This window comes from Coenobita brevimanus, chromosome 47, assembly GCF_032717465.1.
Source record: "Coenobita brevimanus isolate Jiangsu-jjx chromosome 47, ASM3271746v2, whole genome shotgun sequence".
NCBI classification, from domain to species: domain Eukaryota; kingdom Metazoa; phylum Arthropoda; class Malacostraca; order Decapoda; family Coenobitidae; genus Coenobita; species Coenobita brevimanus.
This window is the reverse complement of record NC_137000.1, coordinates 3,289,648-3,315,939: the sequence shown is the minus strand read 5'-3', so window position 1 is coordinate 3,315,939 and position 26,292 is coordinate 3,289,648. Positions and strand designations below refer to the sequence as shown.

Genomic DNA, 26,292 nt, shown 5'->3' with positions numbered 1-26,292 from the left:
AAATGTGCGGAAAATCCACATTTGCTGGGGTCTGTGTTTCCTAACCTCAGTGAACATGGAGAGTCACCTGTATGTCAGTATACAGCATGTACATATATGTACAGCGAGGTTGGATGGTGAGGAATTGGAAAATGTGAGTACGTTTAAGTATTTGGGTAGTGTGATGAGTAAGGATGGAGGTTTGGAGGGTGAAGTGCTTGAAAGGGTACAGCAGGGAAGAAAGGTTGCTGGTTCCTTGAAAGCAGTGATAAGAAACAGGGAAGTGAGCATGGAAGTGAAAAAGTTACTACATGACAGTATTGTGATACCAACTCTAACGTACGGAAGTGAAGCTTGGACATTGTTGGAAGGACACAAGTCAAGAGTGAGAGCAGTGGAAATGAGTTATTTAAGAGGAGCCTGTGGAGTCACGTGGAGAGACAGGCTGACGAATGAGGATATAAAGGAGCGTTGTGGTGTGGATGTGGATGTGATAGGAAGCGTTATGAGGAACACACTGAGGTGGTTTGGCCATGTGGAGAGGATGGAGGGTGAAAGACTGACGAAGAGAGTGTATGTGAGTGAGGTGGAGGGGGGAGGCCGAGGATGAGATGGAGGGATGGGGTGGAGAGGTATATGAGAGAGGGGGGTGTGAGTTGGGAGCAGGGCAGTGAAATGGCGGGGGACAGGGCGACTTGGAGGCGATTTGTTTGTGGCCACCCCAGACGGGATTGAGGCATCTGGCAATAGATAGATAGATAGATATATATATATATATATGTATATATAGAATAAACCCTCGATATAACAAACTAATTAGGGGGAGGGGTGGGTCATCACATCTGAGAGTTCGCTAGATCCGATGGTCGTTATTAACCGAGGGATTACTGACCCAAGGTTGCTATATCCGTGGAGTCGTTCGGTCTTTATGCTCAACCACAACTTACACTGTGGAGTTTCAGATGGAGAATTCAATGATTAATGTAGTTATACAGTACATGTATAGTAAATACCTTCCTGTATGAAGTTGTACATATAAATACAATGCCTATAATGTAGTACTGTTACAGTACACTTATCATGCCAGGGAGCGAACTTCTTTGGTCGCTATATCTAGTAGAAGTTTGCTCTGGGAATAGTGGGTCGTAATATCCAAAGTTTGCTATAAAAGAGTTCATTATATCAAGAGTTTTCTATCTATCTATATCTATCTATCTATCTAATATATATATATATATATATATATATATATATATATATATATATATATATGCACAGTACAAGTCCTTTCATTCAGCATCTGGTCTTATGGTATTTCCGGTCTTTCGGCGGCGTGTGTGTGTGTGTGTGTGTGTGTGTGTGTGTGTGTGTGTGTGTGTGTGTGTGTGTGTGTGCATTGACAAAACTTTGATTTCTCTGTGTTTTATGCTAAGCAATTTATCTGCAGCAGTTAATAGTATGGCTACCCCTTATGGGATCAAGGCATCTGGCTATATATAGATAGGTTTATAATAGCAGTACAAGTGTATTGTGATGTTTTAGATTGTTATGCTCTTTTGGGGGATTGGTTTTTAACTCAGGTAGGGTTTGGTTATGTCCCTTAAAAGTGACCTTGGCTGGCCACCTGACTTAACCCCATTGAACCCTTAAAACCCTCTTGACTTACAATGTTTTGATATTCAGTTGGGTTTTTCCAAACATGCCCGAGCATATAATGAGGTGTGCTTTATTATAGGTCAACCCAAGTGGCAGAGCTTGTATCTCTCTGAGTCTTCGGCAGAGCACATGGTGCCACAAGTGTTCATGTACAGAAAAATTGCAGTATGCAGTATGATATTATTGAGAAACCCAGCTGACAGAACTTGAATTCTTCAAAGTCATGTAGCAGACTGGATGCTTCCACATATGTTTATGTACTCTCATAATATCTAGTCTTTGATTAATTTAAACTATCTATTACATAAGCCTTTACTTCACCAGCTCATAGTACTGAATTTATATTGAGGCCGCTTGACAGGGTATGATAAATGAGACTGGATACTAGTACAGTAATAGTAGAAGTAAAAAAAAAAAAATAAGTTGTAAAGTAGGTATAATGTAGACTGGTACAATTTGACTACATGTAATGAAGGAAAATAAATAAATTCTACTTTATTCTTTTAATGCTTTTATTTTAAACTTGCAGAGCTCCCTAATCATTTTCAACCTTGATGATGGTCAAGTGTAGTAAGACTGGAGGGTTGATATGACTTGTAATTGCAGAGATTCATTTCTGTGTTAAACTAATGATCATTGAATTGCATGGGGCTGTGACTTAGGAGATCAAGGATGGGCCTTTGTACCATGTACTGAGGCATGGTAGTGCATTAGCCCCGTAGTTCTCAAATAATACAGATGCATGGTAGTCTAGTGTGTTAAGGCACTTCAGCTGGATGTGACCCATGTGGTCTTATTTCAGGGGATGATATAGGTTTATTGCTCACATAAAGCCACTCATGGATTAGCAACTGATCACTTGCCTTAAATGGCTGAACTGAGTAGTCTTGTCCTGTGCTTTTGATAGAGTGGTAATAGACTGGAATAACTGAGGATGACTTAGTAACCAAACTCTGAGAGTGGCTCAGTTCTTTTGAATGAGGACACACTAATTGTATTAGTGATGATTATGGTAGCAACGATTCTGTCTACAGTAGCAGTGGTATTTTTCGCAATTTTGATGGTGATGTGATGGTAGCAGTTGTAGAGATACTGATGGGTGTGGTAATGATGTTGCTTGTAGCTGCAGTGGTGATATTCATAGAGTTATTGATGGTTGCAGTAGTGCTTATACCTTTGGTGGTGATATAATGTCATTGATTGTGGCTGTGGTGGTGATGTGATGGTGGCAGTTGTAGAGATGTATAGCTACTGATGGTTGTGGTGGTGATGTTATACTGGTGATGTGTTGATGGCAGTTTATATACCTGGTATATACATATGTACATACAGTCAAGTCGCCTATGGTGCGTGCTTCTGTGGCACAGTTTTCTATGACACGGCAAGGTGCCAGACCTCCCCAGATGAACCACGCGCATAAACTATACTTATGGCACGGGCGTGGCAAGGTTTGAAACGCTCAGGCAAATTCTCTTGACGCCCAGAGAGCGAAGCTCAGCCCTCACCCACCGTTCAAGCCCCACTGAGTGTGTAGCCAGAGCGCTTGCTGTCTAATCACCCTCCCATTTTTTGTGCCTATTGTTACATATTGTGCCCTTTATTATTGTTTAGTGTTTAATTTGTGTGTAATACATGCATTGACTGATTGCTTGATTGTGTGTGTGTGTGTGTGTGTGTGTGTGTGTGTGTGTGTGTAAAGTGAGGAAAAATGGGGAAAAATGAGGTGAAAAGGGGGATTTTGGATGAACGTCGAGATCCAAATTGCATTTTTCCTATATGTTTAGTTATTTGTATGACACGGTTTTCAATGGCACGGGCACGGTCCAAAACCAATTACCCGCGCCTTAGGCGACGACTATATATATATATATATATATATATATATATATATATATATACAGTATATCTGTTTATCTATCTATCTATACCTGTCTATCTATCTGTCTATATCTGTCTGTATGTCTTTCCATCTGTATATCTATCTCTATCTGTCTATCTATGTATGTATCTATATCTATAACTATCTCTCTATCTGTCTATCTATATATATAGATATAGCTACTGATTGATGTGTTAGTGATTTTGTAGCTTGTTGCTGTGATAGAGTTAATATATATACTGTGTATATATATATATATATATATATATATATATATATATATATATATATATATATATATATATATATATATATACACACACACACACACAGTATATAGCTGCTGATTGGTGTGTTAGTGATTTTGTAGCTTTTTGCTGTTGTAGAGTTAACATTTGTTACACTGGTGGTGGTGGTGATGGTGGAAATATACAGTATGTAGCTACTGATGGGTGTAGTATTGATGTTATAGCTTGTAGCTGTGGAAGAGTCAACTGCTGTAGCAGTGGTGGTGGTGGTGGTGGTGGTGGTATGTACAGGTGTGCAGCACCAGAACATATCAGACCCTTTGCAGCTGTGCTACTAATAACACATACACTCTTCTTTTCCATCCACCACCCTGCATATCTCCTGTCTAACTTATACTATATGCCTTCTGATATTTTTATGTTCCAACCTGCATATTACTTTGCTTGTTAATCTGTTGACCAACCAACTTAGTATTTTTGTTAGAACTGATCTTACCATCTTCTGATTTGCCTTATTGTTTGTTGTACTAACTTCCCAACCAGTGGTAGATAATTTACTTATCAACTCACTGAATTTTGTTTGTCTTAATCTCTCTCTTTTGTTTTATCTTCCTTGTTCTTTCTGTGATTGATTTTTTTTTCAATACTGTAATTTGTTTTGTACTGCCTTGTTCTCTTTTGTTTTGTAGTTTGATTCAGATAATTTTTTTCGGTACTACATGCCTTTTTTTTTTTTTTTATCTGTCTTCCTATTTTACTTCTTTCCTTTCCATATACCTTTTGGTCATATCATACCTCCCTACACTTCTCTTTCATAACCCAGTTGGTCTTTCACCATGTCCTCTAAGTCACCCCACCACCCTCCTCAGGACTGTAAGTATTGTGTGTGCAGCTCATCATTTCATCAGTGGCATGTTTTATCCTCATTTACCTGACTTACATTGTAATGTTCTTCATAGTTTTATCCCCTTATGTATGTTATGTCACAGCTGCTCCCACTTAATCTTTTTTATGGGAGATGTTATCTTATAATGCATGACAGCATTGTATTTGGCCAAGTAAATGAATATAATATAGTAAAATTGTAATTATTGAGACATTTTAACTGCGTATTGTATACTGTACCAGTATGTTATACTACTACTGTATACAGCTGTGTAGTTTCTTAGTAATTAGGCTTTGCATTTTATTTGTTTTTGTTAGTATTTTTTTAAATTATTTCTTAAAATTATGAAATCTTAAAATACTGGATGCTCTCAGAGTAAATTAACAGATTTTTCTTATATATTTCTGAACTTGCTGCTTATATGAAATATAGCTACTTTGGAAATATCAGTACAGTATCTTTTTTGGAAGTAAGGTAAGCATGAAAGCCACTTGGGGAATATAGGGCTTTTATGTGGAGGCACTGGTATAACAAGTAGTTTATAAAATGCTCTTCAGCTCATTCCCTGTCCTCTGAAAAGAGGATGATTACTGTTGGAGAAGGGCAGCTTCAGCCTGCAGTACACTAGGTTCATGTTTCAAGTGAATCTGGGTCTGTAGCTACTGCTAATACTATACAGTATTGAAATTGTGCTTATTGTGAAAAAGCATTAGTTTCTGCCAACATGGACCCATCTGATGATTGTATATTGTTCCTTGGTTCCATACAGGTTAATTTTTCACCTACCATACCTTCCAGACCTATTAACACTTTCTCCCTCTTTGGAAGTGAAATTGTGCCAAAGTGTTTTTGCACAACCATTCTTTGGAAGTTACATGCAAACAAGGGGCAAGACAGCAGGTCTGGAAAAGAATAGGCCTGTTGATAGATAGAGCGTCAGAAAAAGTAAGTGTTAAAGACTACTGTACATGAGTAGAATTTCCTGGGACACACAGTTTCTTTCATGCCAGTTTGGATTGTCACTGTGTGTTCAGTCACATGAAGGTAGCACTACATCATTTGAGTGGATGGTGGGTACTTTCACCTGTACATCCTGTAACTGAAAATATCCAAAGCAAATGAGTTTATATACGTAATAATTTATAATCTGCTGGGTTGAGTGTGAGGCACATTCTGTGTTTAAAATCATTAGTTAAGCAACATCAGTAATACTAAACCTAATGTAAAGTGAAAGAAATCTTTCCATGCACTGGGGAACTTCATGTTGATGTTGGTAAAGCTGATGTCTGTGTGATTGGCGGTTTGATCTCAGCTATTGAAGGGAACAGTTTGTGAATTTGAACTTAATATTATTAGGTACACTCCTTTTTGTTACAGTCTCCTTAACATGTTATGAAAACACCCATCACTGACACTTTAGTGCCTTGTGAATGTGATAGTCCTAGCATATCACAACAGAGATGATGAGTATTAGTACACAGTACCAGGTACTCTAATGTGTTGGCTGTCTGTTAGTGTGTTGGTTATGTCACTTGATAATGGACTTCCTGTCATGTTGTTCAGTGTCAGAGACATTAAAATACAGGAGTACAGTATTATGTTTTTCTTCTTCTTCCAGCAGAATGATCATAGTGCAGTACTGTGTGTGTAGTGTCACTTTCTTTTTTTGTTTATTATTATTAGTTTTCATTGTTTTCCCAACTTAAGAATCTAAATTTGGGAAATGTTGATTAAATCAGGGGTTTATGTTGATTAAAACAAAAAATTGTGCATAATACCAGAAACAGGATCTCATGCCTCTACCTGGGACCCTGTAAAGTTGGACAGACATAGATAGCTGTCTGGAATAGTAGAGGCTTGAATGAGGAGTGGGAATGAGAGTTCTTGAGTAACATATGTATGATGTTTAATAAAGTTGATCATTTCCTTCACAAGGCATTGAATGTACTGTCATGGTTACCATTAAGGCTTTCCTTAAGGGGGAAGGAGGACAGTGTAGAAGTATACATTAAATGTTAGCATCCTGTAACATTCCTTAGCATCTGAGCTGGGGAATTTGTCATCATAAATAACATGACAGCAGAGAAAATGGAGGCCATGCTAACTGACACCTGTACTGTACTTACCCCAAGCACATACCATGGCTGGCAGATGAGGAAGTGAAAAAGTTCAGCTGAGAAGCTAGAAAAGTTCTTATCAAGACTTAAAAAAAAATTAATGAGTTCCAGTGTTACACTCAAATTTAATGAGTTCCAGTGTTAAATGTTTATTCACAAATGTTCAAGTGACTGGTGCAATGAGTGATGTGAAAATAAAGAAAAGTGTTAGATCACATAATATATGTTGAGATGCCTTGCCCTAAAAATTGTTACAGTATAGAAAACAAATGTTTGTGTGTCTGATTTGTTGCATTCAGAGTTAATAAGGAGGAATACAAGCAACATGAGGGCTTTGTGATTGGCTGAACATTTTTTTTGTCTCATTATGGAGGTATTCTACTTAGGAGAATATTACCAAAATCAAATTTTTGAAGTTACAAAGTGGTACAGTGACACTGATGCAGGCACACCTGAGTCAGCTGCTTATTAAACTGAAGCAGGTTAATAATGTGATTGGCTACAGTTCACAGTGGAACAAGGAAATATGTATGTAAGAGTGTTTGATTATATGTTAGAGTAAGTCTAGAATGATTCTTTGAGCTTAATGTGCATGTAGAATGAGTCTGAAGAGGAGAGTAACATATGTGAGAGGGCATAGCTACAGTATCTATGCATTATGTCTTGTTAAAAAAAGTGGTACCATAAATGGAATTAATTGGGTATGGTTTTTGGTCAAGAGGCCAGTACCAAAAGCAGAATGATCTTCATTTTGAACGGAATTCTCATGTAGCCTAATAGGGGATGCTAATATAGGCCCTGGTAGGAGTGCTTTACCTAGGTAATTGGTCATTAAACCCTAAGAGGCCATATTATTTATATACCCCATCCATACTCCCATATTTATATATATATATATATATATATATATATTCAGCTCAGGAGGAGCTTATTAGACTGAAGGGGTGAATAACTGAAAAACCAAATTACACTAACTAAGCTACTCAGTGTTAATTGCATGGCTTTCTTCATTATGTAGTGCAGTTTTATTTGTACATTGATATGTGTGCACTTTTTTTAATGTGGCTAATCCTCCCTCCCTCCCTCCCCATCATCATCATCTCTATTCAGATTTTTTTTTTTTTTTTTTTTTTTTTTTTTAAGGCTGGAATGAGTTAGGATCCAGAAAATAAGGATAGATAGCATTAGAGAGGGAAGCTTATCAACAGCATTCCCAGTGAAACAGGCCAGACGCTTATTCCCATTCATCCCTGCCCATGGAATCTTGGTTTCACCTCTCAGGCCTAACCATCTGCACATATTTATTTTTGGTATACAGTATTTCTTTATACAATGAATGCCCTTCATAGACTCTTGCCAAATAGAATAATTTCATTGACTGTCATGTTGAAAAAGAGGTAACAGACCTTTGTCATCTACATCTTTGTCCATAATTCATCCAAATAACTCAGTCCCCTGTCAGTTCCTTAACTGCATGACTTCCTATACCATGATTTCTTACGCATTGACCATATCCATCCACCTTCATTTTTTGTTACATCCTCCCACCTTTTGACTCCTGACATATACAGGTATACCTCGAGACACGATACTGCTAGATGCGATACCCCGGCCTAGCGATGGGGGGGTAGAAATACAGTACCACCATATCCTGCGTAACCATGGCCAAATCCCGGTTTGGCGATGGGATTTGATTTTTTTAAACCGATATATTTTAGACAAATTTTGTGTTTAGGTTGATTTATAAACTGTTTTTAGACGTAGATTAATGTGTTTTAGTCATGGGTGGGGTGAACATTGTGATTTTGGGGTACAATTTACTAAGATTAATTTTTTCCAGACTAAAATTTGATGATTTTTAGAGAGTATTTTTGGATTTAGGTGAGTTATAACTGCTTTTAGGCATAGTTTAGCTTGTTTTAATGCTATTTTGGGGTTTAGGTTAGCTAGAAACATGTTTTTAGACTCATTTGGATGGGTTTAGGACTTGGTTGGGGGGGGGGAACCCAAGGCATAAAAATACATCCTTATGTAGTAATCCCTCCAATATCCAATGTAATAGAGCCAAAGGCATGTCCGGAAAGTGGGGTCTGTCCAGATAGTGGGCCCCTGCCTCCTGGACTGGTACTTATGGACCCTAACCCAGCCTAACTCAGAAAACCACCTACATAACTCTCTACTGGACATGCATGGCACCTATTTAAGACCCTATTCACACAAATAAGGGACAGAAAGCATGAAATAAATGAAAAGGAACCAGAGAATGAGGAATTAGAAGTGAGTATGGAAAATATTTAGCAGTGTACAGGGTACTTACAACACGTCCGTGGCCGTTCGTTACGAAGGTTAACCCGCCTCCTCTAAGGCTCTGGCAGTGGTGAAAATGCTCTTGAAGCACGTACAGTAATCCAGTGTTGTGCTACACTTAATCCTTTGCATTACGAGTTATAATTGTTTAACACTGCACAGTCTGTTCTTAATTGAACCATGCAAGTTTCAACCACCAGTTTGCACTCTGTACTTAATCTTTGCATTCTGAATTCTGATTTCATAATACTGCATAACACTGTAAATTCCCATGTGGTCTAGTGGCGAGGTATTGCAGTTTGTTCACAGTTTATTCACCATAACGAGCACGTGCAGCATGTATTGCAATGAGTTTCTAGTCAGGACGGTAGTTAGGTGGTAACTGGGGAGGGGGAAGCAAGGGGCATAAGTAAACACAGCTGTTTGGTGCTGCGCACCAATTTCAAAGTATGGTTGAAAAAAAAACGTCAAATTTTTTTGTTTGTTTTTTACTTTTTTTGGCCATTTTGGGGTTCCAAAGGCCCGGGCCCAAAATGTCTGGGTAGTGGGGAGGCCGGATAGTGGGCGTCCGGATAATAAAGGGATTACTATATTTTTCATGAATCTTCCTTGAGATATGATACCCTGCCTAGCGATAGGTTTTTACTTAACCAATTGCACTGTTAAACCAGGATATACCTATACTCTTCTCACCACCCTGTCCACATCAATTTTCTCCATATTACTCATCTGTCTGAGCACACTTTCTTTTACCGTGTTACCAACAGTTCCTTATTTTACATCATTCATTAATCACTGCTCTTGCCCTTGACTCTTTGCCTTCAAAACAGCCACTTTACTTTCTTGTGTCATGCTACTTTTCACATCCTTTGCATAGATACTGCATATTTCAGTATTTTATTACGGTACTGCACATAGGTACTTAAACTTCCTTACCATTTTGAATTTCTTTCCCTTCATCAGCACATCACATTGAGAGCTACCTCATCTCTCATCAGCCATCAGTTTACCTTTAGCTACCTTTGCTTTCAAGACATGATGGTTACTAACATTCACATAACTGAGCACCAGTCTGCCAAACACCTGTTCACTACAGACTGATGGTCTGTATTGCAAGAATTCCACCCCAAACTTCCATTGCAGTAGAGTAAAAATGCATATTACAAATATATATTTTATGGAAGTAATTCTGTCCCAACCTCAAGCCCCAAATCCCCATTTTGACCCTGTAACCCACTATTGGGCCTCCTGTTGCTGACCACCAGTTACCAAAATGCTACTAACACCATTGTCAAATGGTAAAATGCCCATGGAATGCCTACAGCCGTGATAAAATGGAAAATTTTCATTTTTCACATGGCACTTATCCTCTCTCTCTTCTCCATCACACTCCCAGCTGCTCACTAGCTCTGGACACAGAAGTCTGTATAGAGGGTAGAGGAGGGGGGCCAAATGTTACCTACAGAGGCTGAATTTAGTAGGTTTCATTGTCAGAATTCATGCAGTAGCTTCTAGGGTTCTGTCAGTCATGAGTGGTATTCTAGACAGATAACATTAAAAAATTTGCATGATAGGCTGTGAACTTATATTAACAAGCAGCACAATTTCACCATCATACATCAGATTTGAGGTGTTTGACTGTTCTCCATTAATAACCCTCCCAACCCATCTTCACAGCTCAAGTAATAATTGCCCTCCTGACAGTCCATATACAGTACTGTACACATTTTGTATATATACAGAACTGCCCTGAGGATGGCATACACCCTTATCCCACTCTGACATTGGTACTGAACCACTCATTTAGACACCATTCTTACATATGCATCATTGCTATCATACATACTCTCTACAGCATGGGGCAGATATCCATCCACACCATAGATTCATAAAACTTTCCTTAGTCCTTCCTTATTCCTTTTCTCGTACACTTTTTCCAGATCCACAGATTCTATACATGTCTTACATTCAATCCATCTTGTATCTTTTCTGTACTGTCTCCCATGCTCTTCTGAAAAATTATGTCCACACATTCCATACCACTCCAACTTCCAGTCAGTTTGCCAGATGTCAGACTTCATGAGATATTTCTCATTTTATCTGTAATTATTCTTCCACTGTTTTTCATATACTGTGCAGTTGTTTATTTTTTTGGCTATTTCATTTGTCATTTTTTCCTTGATGTGTCTGAGAGTTTTATATTCGTATCATCAGTTCTTTCCTTTGTTTTAGGCTTGATGTGCCTTTACAGTTATTTATTTTCTGTATTGTTTCCCTTGATTTTGATTTGGTATGTACAATACTGTGTGTAGAGTTATTTGTTTTACTGCTTCTTTCCCTTGTTTTTCTTAAGATATGTCTTTATGGTTATTTACAGTACTGTATTTATTTTATTAGTTACTGTGAAAGTCCATTAATCTGACCATCAATAATTCAATTATCCCAGTACTCCGAATTTTTCAAGGTGGTGCCAAAATCCTGCTGGTGGCTGGGAGTGACAGCAGGTGGGGAGGACGGCCATTTTCAGTTTATATCTGTGCCAAGTCTGATGCTCTTTTGATAATTCCACTTGATTTTTGGACCAATAAGTGACTATAACAAAGTAGCAGTGGCACCCACGCCTACTAGTCATGGTGGAAAGAAGACTGCTAAATGAAAGCATGTGACAAAATAAGTGATAAACTCAAGGTCTGACCCCCTTCAACCAGCAGAGCCTTCCCGCTTTCCCCCCCTCCCCATTCTCCCTCCCTCCTACACTGCTGCGTGCTAGAGTTTTTTCTTTTTTGATCATTTTTTTCACCCTGAAATATTTGGATTTCTTTTTATACTGTTAGAAAGCTGAGGCTTTGTGGAATTAGATAAAAGACAAAAGAAAGTGATATTGCCTAAATTAAAGTACTTGTGATGAGTATAAGTTGAAAGAGTGCATAAAAATGTTTATCACACTTTTTTTTATAAGCTTTTTTTGGCCACATTTTCAAATTTTCCCCAGAATTAAAATAGTATCACTGAACTGGAAAGTGTTATTGATCATGTACATACTGTATATCTATTGTTTTCGGAGGTTCCTCCCAATAGTCCGAAAAAATAAGTTTGAAAGACCCTCAGTCCCCTGCCATTCATATTACAGGACTTTTTCTGTACATTTTTTCTTCAGCTTTTGTGCATCTTTACAGTTGTTTGTTTATTTACTTATTTATTTTTTTCATTTTTTTCCTCTTAGATTTCTTTATAGTTGTTTGTTTTGCTAATTGTTTTACTTGTTTACAGATTGGCCCAGACGTTCGCACCTTTCGATCAAGCTCACCAGCTCATACCATCCCTCAGACTTTACTCACATTATCCCAAAGTCTCCCACATCTCACCACTTTTTATCGTAATCTAATTTACAACACTTTCTTCTCCCTACTGGAGCTACTTTCCCTACCCCCTAGTACATTCCTTCCCATACAGTACTTTCTTCCCCATACAGTATTTTCTTCCTTCTACAACACTTTCCTCTCCTAGAGTATTTTCCTCCCCATACAGTATTTTCCTCCTGGACAGTACACTCTACCTCCTTCTGCCCACACATACACTTTTCACTTTCTTATATTGCTTTCACAGCTTTACCTATTTAAGTCTGTGATATATTTTGAACTTCCTGTTGTGCGTACCAATCTCACACCATTTCTGTGACTGTATTATTAAGTTGATTGCTCATACTTTGCTTTCCACCGTTTGTCTGTCCTCGTTTCCTCTTCCATCCTTTAAGTAATGTATCGTCCACTGTTGAGCCAAGAGGAAAAGGATGGCTGGGTGAAGATAGAAAAGGAGAAGAAGGAGGGGGAAGAGGAAGAAGAGGAGGAAGAGGAGGAGGTGGAGGTGTTTAGTTGGGAGTGTACGTATGTCTGTTGTGTGTATTCTTTTTTATACTGTATTTGTCTTGTGCTTATGCTTTATATGAGAGTGATCATTAATGAATGTCTTCTTGGTACAGTCAGGAATAAAATTTCATCTACTGTTCCATTGTTTTTGCACAACACTTAGGGCATATCTTTCCCTTTCTTCTCTGACATTTCATCAGAGAGAGTCACCTAAGAGCAAAGAAACATACTAAGCCTCTCACAGCCTGGTATAGGCCTATAGAGGTAGGTGAGAAGTACACCCTTGGAATATAGAGGGAAATGAGAAGTAGAAGTGAAAAGTTAAGTAAACATTTGTCCCAAATTGTGCGTTGTCATTTAGGACCTGTCCTTCTTCTTCAGCTACCCTTTTTTCTGTGCCTGGTTCATTCCCATTTTCTGTTCACAGTTGATTTCTCCTTTGTGCTAATCCTCCAGTATTATACCAATCTTCTTTTCCAGTATCAGCAACACTGAAATTTGGAGATACGTATATGCCAGTATATCAGTGTCATAAGTAGGCAAAGAAAGCATTATCTCTGTTCCTCATTAATATACTCCATAATACAGTATACAATAGCATCAACATTATTATCATCATCATCATCATCATCATCATCATCATTTTCAGTGCCTTGCTTCCTTTTCAGAACCCCCAAATAGGGTATGGCCATGATAGAAATGTGTTGAGAGTACCTTATCCTTACACACACCACTTTCACTCTCTCAGACACTCGTCTTCCACTTCTTTTTCTTTCATCAATATACTGAGCTACTCACTTATTCCATATCACATTAGGTTTGATTCCATAACATCCCTAAGTTTCTCCATTACTTACACCCTCCATCTTCATCATACTGTACCTACAGCTGTTCTAAGAAAGGTAATTTCTACAGTTTGCAACCTAGATAATTCTCTGTCACTCACTGTCCAGGTTTCCCTCCCATACAAGAGTGTCCTGTAAAATACTTTCACACAGCTTTCTTTTAACATCCATACTAGCCCTCATACCCTTCAGGATATACTTTAGCTCTCCAGTTATACAACTTTTCTCTCTCAGAATGATCTCTCCCTAACTATAGTCTTCATTTTTTTTTTATTTGCATAATATAGCTACATGATACTTGAAATTATCTGCTTCCTCAAGCTTTTCATCATTATCATTATTCTGGATCTTGTCCAACCTAACTCTTTTCCTGTCTTGAGATATGGTGAAATTATGTAACATACCAAGCAGTATTTTCAGTTCTCCAGCTGTTTCTTTATGCATAACTCCATTGCTTAGAGTGAGAGAATAGAAGTGGAAACAGAGAACTTATCACTGTTACATGAGTGTGAGCAAAATGTAGAGGGGCTAGGATCAGTGAGTTGAGAATAAATGGATATTGATATTTTATCGCATGTAAAAAGATTATGAATGCTAAGGGTGTGTGTGGTGTTGCAAGAGTGACAGCTAAAGAGACAAACAACTTGGAAGCAAAAAGAGCAGTGCAAGAGAAAAAACGTAGTTGCGGTAGGCCAAAGGATCGGGTTTTGTCGAGTGCCAGCTAAAATGACAAACAACTTGGAAGCAAAAGGAGCTGTGGAAGAAAAAAGGAAGTGGTTGGGATAAGTATAAGAGTGGAACTTAGTTAACCCTACCAGATTTTGTGAATGACTTGTATTTTATCAAACACCAAATGATTTTATTCATTTAAGAGAAATCTTTATCATAGTCAGACAGTAAAAGACTATCAAGATTATAGGAATTATTTTGCAACTATGGACACACTCAGTTATTTTATTCTGGTTAACATGATATGATTTTGCTCTGCACAGAAGTGTTCAAGCAACCAAATAAAAGGGGGAGGCGGAAATGGAAAAGGAAACAGTATTTAAAATGGACATATATGGTTTGTGAATGCCAGAAAAAAGTAATTATTGAATGGAAATCAGGGAATGAAAATATGTGACAAAGGATATAAATATATAAATAAAGTGCTGTTTGTATGTATTGAAATGCATGTGATAGGGGTTGCACTTGTAATAAGGTGAACGGTCAAAACAAGAAAATTTACCCTAACTGTTTGGGAAGTGCAGTTAAAAAAAACGTTTTTGGTTGATATGCCAGAGAGGTAGAGCTTACAATTTCAGAGACTTCAGTTATGAATGAGTGGATGTATGATGCATTTCAGTGGGCAATCAGTTTATACTTACTGTCATTTTATTTATTAATTTTCCCGTTTCTAGGTCATACTTGATGTATATTTTGGTGGGATAATGATGGTGGTGATGATGATGAATATGATTATTATGATGATGGCGATTGTGATGGTGTTGGGTTATGGATTTATGTACATACCCATTGCATTTAAAGTTGTTGAAGATTAATGAATGCTCTTCTGATAATGCAGTAAATTATAATTGAGTAATGTTGCATGATAAATACAGTAGTAGCATTTTTGTGCTGTGTAAGTCTTTACTGTACATGTAATCTTTGCTGGCTAATTAAGTTTTGATTACAGAGTGTTCAGGTGTGGCACAATAAATTTCTCACTATTTCTCATTTTATTTTATATAGTTATTTATTATTATGGGTGGTAGGTGGTGGCAACCATCATCCACTCACTTGATGTAGTGCTGCCTACTTCTTCCTTAGCCTTTATCATTCTTTTTCTGTGCCTGTTGTCCTCTCTTCCTATTTCTCCCATGTCTCTTGTCACTTATTGCTTTTCTTTCCTTAACAGGTGGCTTTACATTGAGTGACAAGCCAAATGGTTTCCTGTAAGCCAAGAAACCATTTACAACGCTGGGTGGTAACCATATAACCAACTCATACGTGCTCCCTACGTGTCAGCAAGTGGGTTGGTGGAGGGTTAGTGCCCCTCCCCGTAAAACAAATAACTCAAAGTCAAATGGCCACCCCTTACGGGATTATGGCGTCTGGCAATAGATAGATAGATAGATTTATTATTATTAGTTTTAATAATTTCTGTATGATGTACCCCACAGCAACGAAGCTCCTGGGTGAGGGCAAGAAGGTCTACCATGATAACCCAGACCACGAAGTTGAAGGGAAGGAAGAGAAGGTGAGGGCCCCAAGACACTGGCATATAAGGTTGTTGCTATACTGTCTCCACTTTATCCTGGTTTAAATTCACATCTCTCCATCTTGAATGCTGAACTGTAACAAGAGATTAACACTGGAATACAGTATTGTACTAATCATGAAGAAGTGGTGACTTACTCCAACACTGAGCTATGGGTAATAAAAGTTACAGTTACTGTGTATGAAGTTCTCCACCGAGTTAAGGTGGACAAAGCACCGCTGCTCCTTCAGATGTGTTGAGGCTGTGCTTTAACTGTCCCAGATTCCTGTGACCCACTTTCAGATTAATAAAACTGTCTAGCATTAGCTCTAATTGAACATTGGAGTTGTTTTGATCATGAGTAGGTTGTCAGTGACAGCAGTAATTCTTTTAGGCTCTGTTGTTTTATTATCAGAAGAGTAAAATAATTTTTTCATTACCTGGAATAGAATCAGAGTTCTTCCAAACATAAGAGGATTAATATAATGTTGTTAGTACAGTAATACCAGGAGATACCAAACTTATTGTTGATGAATTTTAACTGTAGTAACACCATGTAGGCATAGAAGATTTTCACTGTTAAATGGAAGATATCAAGAGCTTTAGGAAATACTTTACAGTATTATATGAACATGATCCAATAGGCTTCCAAGATATACAGTGTATTTGTTTTTTTTAAAGAATACCAACTACAGTTGGAATATTCAGAGTAAAGAATTCATTGGTCAGGAAGCTAAGGCTATATGTGGAAATATTACAGCCTACATTACCATCATATAAAAATGATCAGGATCATTATTATGTACTGTATATAATATAACCTGTTGACAAATTGAGAAATGAAAGAATGTTGTGGGGTGGATGTGGATGTGGTTGAGAAGATTAGGAGAAACACACTGAGGTAGTTTGGACATGTGGAGAGAATGGAGAATGAAAGACTGACTAGAGGGTGTATGTAGGTGAGGTGGAGGGAGGGAGAGGGAGGGGAAGACCAAGGATGAGGTGGAGGGATGGAGTTGAGAGGTATATGAGGGAGGGGGGAGTGATTTGGGGGGAGGGTAGTCATATGGTGGGTGACAGAGCGATTTGGAGGCGTTTTGTCTGCGGCCACCCTTTGTGGGATTAGGGCGTCGGGCTATAGATAGATAGATAGATATAATATAACTGGTGTGCATGTGCTCTTTTGTTGGTTAAACACACACACACACACACACACACACACACACACACACACACACACACACACACACACACACACACACACACACACACACACACACACACACCGCTTGCTGGTGCAGTGGTAACGCTTTTGCTTGCCAACTGGTGGACGGGAGTTCGCGCCTCGCTCAGGTTGCGAAAAGTTTCACTGACGAAGTGGGAGGTTACTGTCCCCCTTGAGCAAGGGGACGGGTGTGTAGGTGTGTGAAGGTCACAGCCTTGCCCTTAGATTGGACTATATGAGCTCTCAGCTCCCTTCCGGGAGGGTAAAAGCTGACCATCACGACCATCGAGTGATCCTGACCAACCCGGTGAATTACACACACACACACACACACACACACACACACACAAAGGTTAGGGAAATACGAGAGAAGCAAGTCAAGACCTCTAAAGGTAACCTTCCAGAGTGTAAACACCGTGGAGGAGATAATGAAAAATGCAAATAATCTTATGGAAAAAGAGGAGTTCAAAAATGTATAGATAAAAAGATGCCAAACACAAGAGGAATTGGAATTACTGAAAGAGAAGAGGGACGAAGCAAAAACAAAAAATGAGGGAAGATCAGAGGAGGAGAAGAATACATTTTCTTACAAGGTAATTGGATTGCAGGTACGAAAGTGCTACACGAACAGGAGGGAATAAAAAGGAGGAAGGTAGTAGAACCAAGTCATGACAAGTATATAAACAAGATGATTAAGTTGATGTACTCAAATGTTGATGGAATGGTATCTAAATTATTAGAGATGAATGATTATATCAGAGAAAATGAACCACATATAATATGCCTAACTGAAACAAAATTAACACCAAGGGTATCAAATGACATCCTAAACGTACAGGAATACAATATATGGAGAAGAGATAGGAACTTAAAAAAACGAGGAGGAATTATAATATTAACTAAGAAACATCTAAAAGTCAAAGAAATAGAACTAGATATACCCTCTCAAGTAGAACTGAATGCAGTAAAGATCATTACATCTGAAGGGAGAGTAATTGTAGCCAGTTTGTACATGCCACTTAGAGGCGGTGGCTCAATCGGGAGAGATTTGGCCTGCAGTCCTGACAGACCCAGGTTCAAATCCTGCTGAGGCAGGGAGCAGTTTAAGGATTTGAATTTCATAAAATCAGACTTTACTGATCTACCAGATGACCCGCCGACATGTCGTAAAAATACCCCCGCTAATACCAATACACCAGTCCTATATGAGACAGCTCTAGCATGTATTCAATATGGACGGTGGGTGTTAGCGCTGAAGTGTAGTGGTGACATGTGGAGGTGTACGGTACGTAGGAGGACTACCGGGCCTTGAAAGCAGGCTGTGAAGCCTGTGCCCAGAGTTGGACACATCAAAAAAAAAAAAAAAAAAAAAAGGGAAAGAGGCGAATATGAGGACCTGGCGGAGAGTACAGTTCAGAGTTTAGGAGCATTACTACATAGAATGGAAGAGAAATCGGAAAGAATAATACTAACTGGAGATTTTAATACAAACATAAATTGGAATACTCCAGATATAATAAGCCAAGAAAGCTGTTCGGACCAAAAGCTCCTGGATCTCGTGCAGGAGTTTTTCCTAACGCAACATGTAAGGGAAAGCACCAGAAAAAGAGGACTCGATGTACACTCAATGCTAGATCTTATATTTTCAGTGCAAGAAAACGATATTGATAATTAAATATATCACCCTCCATTCGGCAAAAGCGACCATGCAGTACTAAATTGCAACTTCAGGATTGCATATGACATAGTTAACCCTGGAATAGTAGCATTGTCAGCATCACGTGCCTACTAGCGATGTCCGGAATCCCGGACAAACTTTGGGGGTAGAAATATACATATAGGAATGGTACAGTTTATTTCAAAAAATGTTCACTTAAATTAGATGCTAATTTTAACTCTAGGAACTGTGAACTAAATGTATTTAACTAAAACAACATTATAAAAAAAAAAAAAAAAAGATGTGTAAAAATGACAAACAATGCTACATCCTTGTAATCTTTTCACCACTGCCAGCCATACTGTTGCCTGATGGTGATGACTTGTGCCACACATGAAGTCCAGACGTCCCCCGATATGCACCAGCCTCCCTAGACAAAATTCGAAATTTTACAGTATATGTTTCGTAGGCACACTCACAAGGTCCTATTTTAATAGCGTTGTACGGAATACTGGACAATTGGCTACAGCAGATGAGAAAAAAACGGGAGCAACACGAATACACCTCACACACACAGGACAGAGTACAAACTGAAATGTCATGGCAGCTGAGCGCCGTACGCCTTGGAGCGTCTCCTCCACAACGCAAAGTAGGCCTAAATTAGGAATCCCGGATGACGCTACTGAACTAGGGTTAACAGCAATGAAAGTTACAAAAAGAGCCTAAACTATAAAAAGGGAAACTATCATGACCTAAAGAAGTACTTCTTAGAAATTGATTGGGAAAAGGAGCTTAGAGGACAAGATTTAAAGCCTATATATAAAAAATTCTGTGAACTTAATGAAATAGGAGTCCAGAAGTACATTCCACTGCCAAAGAAGCAGAAAAGAAAATAAAGAAATGGTTCAATATAGAATGTAAAAAATCAAAAGAAAAGAGAGATTTGTTGTGGAATAGATACAGAAGACTCAATAGTGAAAGGGCATATAACAACTATAAACAGGTAAGAAACGATTATACAAGAATAAGGAGAGAAGCCCAAAATCAGTTTGAGGAGGATATCATAAATAAAAGCAGTGATCAGCCAAAACTATTTTACAGCTACATCAGGAGCAAAACCAAAGTAAAAGATACAATCTATTATGAACGAGGGAATCACCTATACACGAGAAGGTTATTTGTGAAGCACTAAAGAATTTCCAATCAATTTTTACGGAAGAAAAAAATTTTGAGAGGGACTATATGGAACATGCATGCCCACACTTACTACCAGATATACAAATATCAGAAAAAGTAAAACAGGTGGAGTTAAGTAAATTAGACAAAGGAAAAGCAAATGGTCCTGATGAAATTTCATGTTGGGTGCAACATGAATGTGCAAAGGAGTTAAGTAAACCATTATCTATAATTTTCAAGAAATCCTTGAGGCAAGGTAAACTACCTGATATTTGGAAGAAAGCAAACATTGTTCCCTTCTTCAAGAAAGGGAATAGACAAAATCCACTCAACTGCCGACCAGTATCGTTAACCAGTGTTGTAAGCAAGGTATTAGAAAAGCTTGGGTAAATCATCTAGAAGAACACAATATGATAACAGAAAGACAGTTTGGTTTCAGAAAAGGAAAATCATGTTACTAATCTGTTGAGCTACTATGACAGAGTAACAGATACATTACAGGAAAGAGAAGGATGGGTGGACAGTATCTATTTAGATTTCAAGAAAGCATTTGACACTACCACACCAAAGACTTTTATGGAAACTGTACCATCAAGGAGGAATTCGAGGCAAACTGTATTGTTGGATGCAAGATTTTCTCATAAAAAGAGAAATGAGAACAGTACTAAGGGGAAACTACTCATCATGGAGAGAAGTGACTAGCGGAGTTCGACAGGGCTCAGTGCTGGCACCAGTCATGTTTTTAGTGTATATAAATGATATAGACAGTAACACTGGAAATGAAAGCTATCTAAATATGTTTGCAGATGATGAAAAAATACAAAGGAGAATTACTAACACAGACTCTTGTAAAGAGCTACAAGAAGAATTAAATAAACTACATGAATGGAGTAATACATGGCAAATGGAATTCAATGTGGACAAGTGTCATGTAATCAAGTTTGGTAAAAGTGGAAAAAGACGTGATTGGGATTATAAGTTGGGAAATAAAACCCTACACACATCAGAAAGAGAGAAGGATCTAGGTGTGATTATCAATAACAGACTATCTCCGGCTGACCACATCAGTGAGAAGGTACAGAACATGTATACACTGCTTGCAAATGTGAGAATAGCATTCGCATACATAAATGAAGTCATGCTAAGAAAGATAATAACATCATTCATCAGACCATCCCTGGAGTATGCATCAGTAGTCTTGAGTCCTCATCTCAAAAAACACATAGACAAGATTGATAAAGTTCAAAGGGCCCTTACAAGATGGGTACCAAGCTTAAGGGATCTAAGCTACGAAGAAAGACTAGAAAAACTGAATCTACCAACATTACAGGAGAGAAGGAAAAGAGGTGACATGATTATGCTACATAAATGCATATCAGGAAAGGAGAAAATAGACATAAATGATTACTTAACCTATGGGGATGCATCAGCAAGAGGACACTGCAAAAAACTGCATAAAAAGAGAGGCGATAAAGACGTAAGGAAATTTAGTTTCCCAAATAGGGCAATTGATCAGTGGAATGCACAACCGAATGAAGTAGTATGTGCCAAAACAATTCACAACTTTAAGGATATGTGTGATAAATATGGTTTAAAACACGGGACAGTACAAGCTTGACTCATTCCTGTAAAGATACAATTAGATAAGAACACATTTTAAGTTTTGAGATTTATAGTCAAAGATTGTACACCTGACTCTCAGCTTACTCAATTTTCCAGAACTGTAAAATTTTAATATTGTATAAGCTTTAATTACATACTTGTGAGCCAGCCTTAATCCTTTAAATCCAAAGCTGTCATTTTTTACTGTGTATGATTGGTGCCTTAAGATAATTTTATTTTAATGTAGGAAAACCTATAGTATGGTAGAGGAGGGTATAAAATAATTTGTAATAAACTTTACCACTCTGATAGGTCTCTGCTAAACTTCATAGAATCATAAGGTGGCTGCAAGAATAAGACAAAACTGAAGTCCTCTAGCTGAAGGAGTAAGTAGCTGACAAAGAAATAATCAAGTGGGATCAAGGACCGTATTCAGTGTGCATTTTTAATCCACATTCACTCTAAGCTTTTTATCAAAGCAACTTTGTCCCAGATGATTGAAAGTCAGGTATAATTTATAATTATTCCCTTGTACAAAGAGAAAGGGGAAAAAGAAGTGTGTGGTAATCATAGGGGCATTTGTCTTTTTAATGTAATAGGAAAAGTATACGGTAGGATACTTATTGACAGAGTTAGGGAAATAACAGAGGAATTAGTTGAAGAAGAACAGGGAGGTTTTAGGAAGGGAAGAGGTTGTGTAGATCTGATATTCATTCTTAGATTTTTAGTGGAAAAGTGTCTAGAGAAGGGAAAGAAGTTGTATGTGGCCTTCATGGATTTGGAGAAAGCTTATGACAGGGTGGATAGACAAGGATTGTGGAAGGTATTAAGAATATATGGAGTAGATGGGAAGTTGTTGAATGCTATGAAGAGTATGTATGATGGTGCTAAGGCTGCAGTGCATGTGGATAGTGAACTGAGTGAGTTTTTCTATTTGAAGGTTGGGTTGAAAAAGGGATGTGTCATGTCTCCATGGTTGTTCAATCTGTATATGGATGGGGTTATGAAAGAGATACAAGGTAGGGCAGTGGATGTTGGAATGACCCTAATGAGAGAGGGCAATGTTTGGAAACTCCCTGTACTGTTGTTTGCAGATGATACTGTGTTGTTAAGTGAAGACGAAGGGGAGCTGCAAGACTTGGTGGATGGATTTGGGAGAGTGTGTAAGCAACGGAATCTAAAGGTGAATGTAGGGAAGAGGAAAGTGATGGTCTTTGAGAGAGGTAAAGTCAGTGAATGTACAGTGAGGTTGGATGAGGAGGAAATGGAAAATGTGAGTACATTTAAGTACAGTACTTAGGTAGTGTGATGAGTAATGATGGAAGTTTGGAGGGTGAAGTACTTGAAAGGGTACAACAAGGAAGAAAGGTTGCTGGTTCCTTGAAGGCAGTGATAAGAAACAGGGAAGTGAGCATGGAAGTGAAAAAGTTATTACGTGACAGTATTGTGATACCAACTGTGACGTATGGAAGTGAAGCTTGGATGTTGTTGGAGGGACACAAGTCAAGAGTGAGAGCAGTGGAAATGAGTTATTTGAGAGGAACCTGTGGAGTCAGTTGGAGAGACAGACTGACAGATGAGGATGTGAAGGAGCATTGCGGTGTGGATGTGGATGTGATAGGAAGCATAAAGAAAAATACACTGAGGTGGTTTGGCCATGTGGAGCGGATGGAGAGTGAGAGACTGACAAGGAGAATGTATGTGGGTGAGGTGGAGGGGGAGAGAGCAAGGGGAAGGCCAAGGATGAGATGGAGGGGTGGAGTGGAGAAGTATATGATAGAGGGGTGTGTGAATTGGGAGCAGGGCAGTGAAATGGCGGGGGACAGGGTGACGTGGAGGTGATTTGTTTGTGGCCACCCCATATAAGGGATTAAGGCGTCTGGCAGCAGATAGATAGATAGAACTTTGCCTCACATATATAGCATATTCAGTACACTGGGTATACAGCATAGTTCAAGAATCATCTTAGAATTGTATTATTAGTAATAAGTCATGAAATATTTTGATAGGTGTGGCCTTTTCCTTATTGGTCATTTTAACTTCTCAGTAACATCAATATTTTGCATCCTGTAACACATAACTTATGTGGAAAACCTACAGGCAGTGTATTTGAAGCATTTTAATGCAATCCAGTATTTAACACAAAACGAGATACTGTATTACAGAAATTGGTAAATTCAGTATTATAACATCTTGGTGACCTTGACTACAAAATTGCATATACCTGTATAATTATATTTTGTTTGGTGGAAGAAAAAAAAAAAGGTAAATTTGCCATATTGCCATATTGTAAATATATAGTATACTTATTAATCCATCACAAATGTAAATTCAAGTATATCATTAAAAGTTCTGATTTCCATTATTATAACTTACTTACCTGTATATTTTAGTTGTATAAAGAGAAGAAACAGGAACTGTAATGTCATGAATCTGTACTTGGTAATGATAAAATTGTTATAACTTTTCTTCTACTTGTATTTTAAGATTGCTCTCAAATTATTATAAATTTTCCATCATTACATAAGATTAAATTGATGACTATTCCACAACAACCTCTTAGAAGAATGTTTGAGAATTTTTATAACCAACTGTGTCAGGTAAAAGCAACTCATTTTGTTTGTAACATAGCTTAAGGTTATGTTTGAACTTTTTAGAGCATGGTTTTCTGGAAGGAGTGACTAGCAGGTAGATGATAGCTACCAAAATGGGGAACCTCATAAATGGTTGAACATCTAAAGCTTTAGGAAAATTAATACAGATAGTACTTCATATAAGTAGTCTTTTTTAGTGCACTTTTTATTGCAATTAAATCCACAGTGACATGTGGCATGTTTACTTTTTCAGTTTAGTTGCTACCTGTAAAGCTTATGTGTCAGTTCCTAAATTTTCAGCACCACCTGTATGGTGAAATATTTGATAATTTGGGACACATCCTTGACTTGTGTTGAGAGCTGCCTGTAGAACTAAAAGCAGTTTATCAAAAATCTAAAGAACCATCCACTTACACTTAGTTCTCACTATAAAGATTCTCTCTCTCTCTCTCTCTCTCTCTCTCTCTCACACACACACACACACACACACACACACACACACACACACACACACACACACACACACACACACACACACACACACACACACACACACACACACTTGCCATTATGTCCACTATAAGTATCAGGAAGGTTACCAATTAAAGTACCATTGTTACCTGTAAAGGTGATTTGTAAATGTCCCAGATTTATGATACTGGTTATTTGGAGGAAGATGATTTTTTTAAAATACCTGTACATTTTTTACTCTTAATGAGGACTCTGTGCATTTATTTCTTGCTAATATTCAATTATGTGTTCCAGAATAACACAGCTTTTTCCATACAAATGGTGTTTCAAAATGAAGGACATTGCCAAATCAGTCATACAGGTAGCAATTGAGCTTTAATAGATAATTTTCTGTAAATTATCATAGACTTAATGTTGTCAGAAAATGAATAAATAAATAGATAAATAAATGAGTACCATAAATGTACTGTATAACAAGGACTTTTTAATGCCACCCTGTCTTTGACTAACCTTTTACAGGCGGAGAGGTTCCCTCGGTCCGTCTTCTTTATTGTTGGCAGCGAGTTCTGCGAGCGTTTTTCGTATTATGGCATGAGAGGTCAGTCAGAATCAAGAGTTTATTTGCCATATTATTAAAACTGAAAGGGTCAGCAAATTTCTATTTTTTGACATTAATTTGTGAAACTCACGATGAATATATTGTAAGGTGTACAGGATGTACTCAAGTATTTGGCTCCTCTGCTTTGCTGTTGAATGAGCTGTTTTAAGATGGCATGCAGGCTAACCACATCAAATTCCTACTTCTGTCCTGTAAAAGACCACTTCTCTTTGGAGACTTGGATAGACCTTTCCACCCCCAGTTTTGATAATACGGTCATGAGAATACTTTACCTTGCCCCACACCATCCTATGTATTGCCCCCATCTTATGTTGTGAATAAAATGTACTGTACATCTATCATATGCATTGTTGTATAATTATGTGTCGAGTTATTCTGTACTCAGTTTCTTTTGTATTAAATTACCTCACCCACATCTTCATTCTTACCGTTGCACTTACCAGTAAGTATGTTTTCTTGCTTCAGGAATATACTGTAGTTTATTAAGCTGATGAAACCCCATACCAGCCAGGGAGTTGGTGGGAGAAGATTATAATTGGTACGTTCTTCTTGCTACCTTTATTCATGTTCTGAGAGCAGATAAAATATTCTTGTTTTAGATCCAGAAGAGAACATAATCAGAGTGATGAATATCATGATGATAACTGCAATATGAATTCTCATTCTTCTTCATCAGACCATATGTTGCCTATACAGTATACTGATATGTACAGTCAGACAAACAACTATCTTCCCATTTCTGTCCGAAAAAATTTTGTAACTGACGAAACACATTGAGAACACTACTAATGTGTGTTTCAGATGATTCGATATTTCCGCCATGTATTCATCAAACTTTGGGAAAATACCTGTTTCTTTGTCTGTACCTTACAGTATTTGTGAGAAGAGGTTTCTTCTCTTTTCCTTGGTAATTTTTGTCCAGT

At 37.9% G+C, this 26,292-nt stretch overlaps 1 protein-coding gene across 1 annotated transcript in view; it reads left to right on the top strand.

The window, feature by feature from the left end:
• Positions 1–26,292, top strand: part of LOC145398975 (peptide transporter family 1-like) — an 84,402-nt gene that overhangs the window by 6,140 nt on the left and 51,970 nt on the right. Inside the window, exons 2-4 of the mRNA XM_080271707.1 lie at positions 1,663–1,807; positions 15,949–16,025; positions 25,270–25,348. Coding sequence (XP_080127833.1) covers positions 1,663–1,807; positions 15,949–16,025; positions 25,270–25,348 — 301 coding nt within the window. The remainder of the gene's footprint in view (positions 1–1,662; positions 1,808–15,948; positions 16,026–25,269; positions 25,349–26,292) is intronic.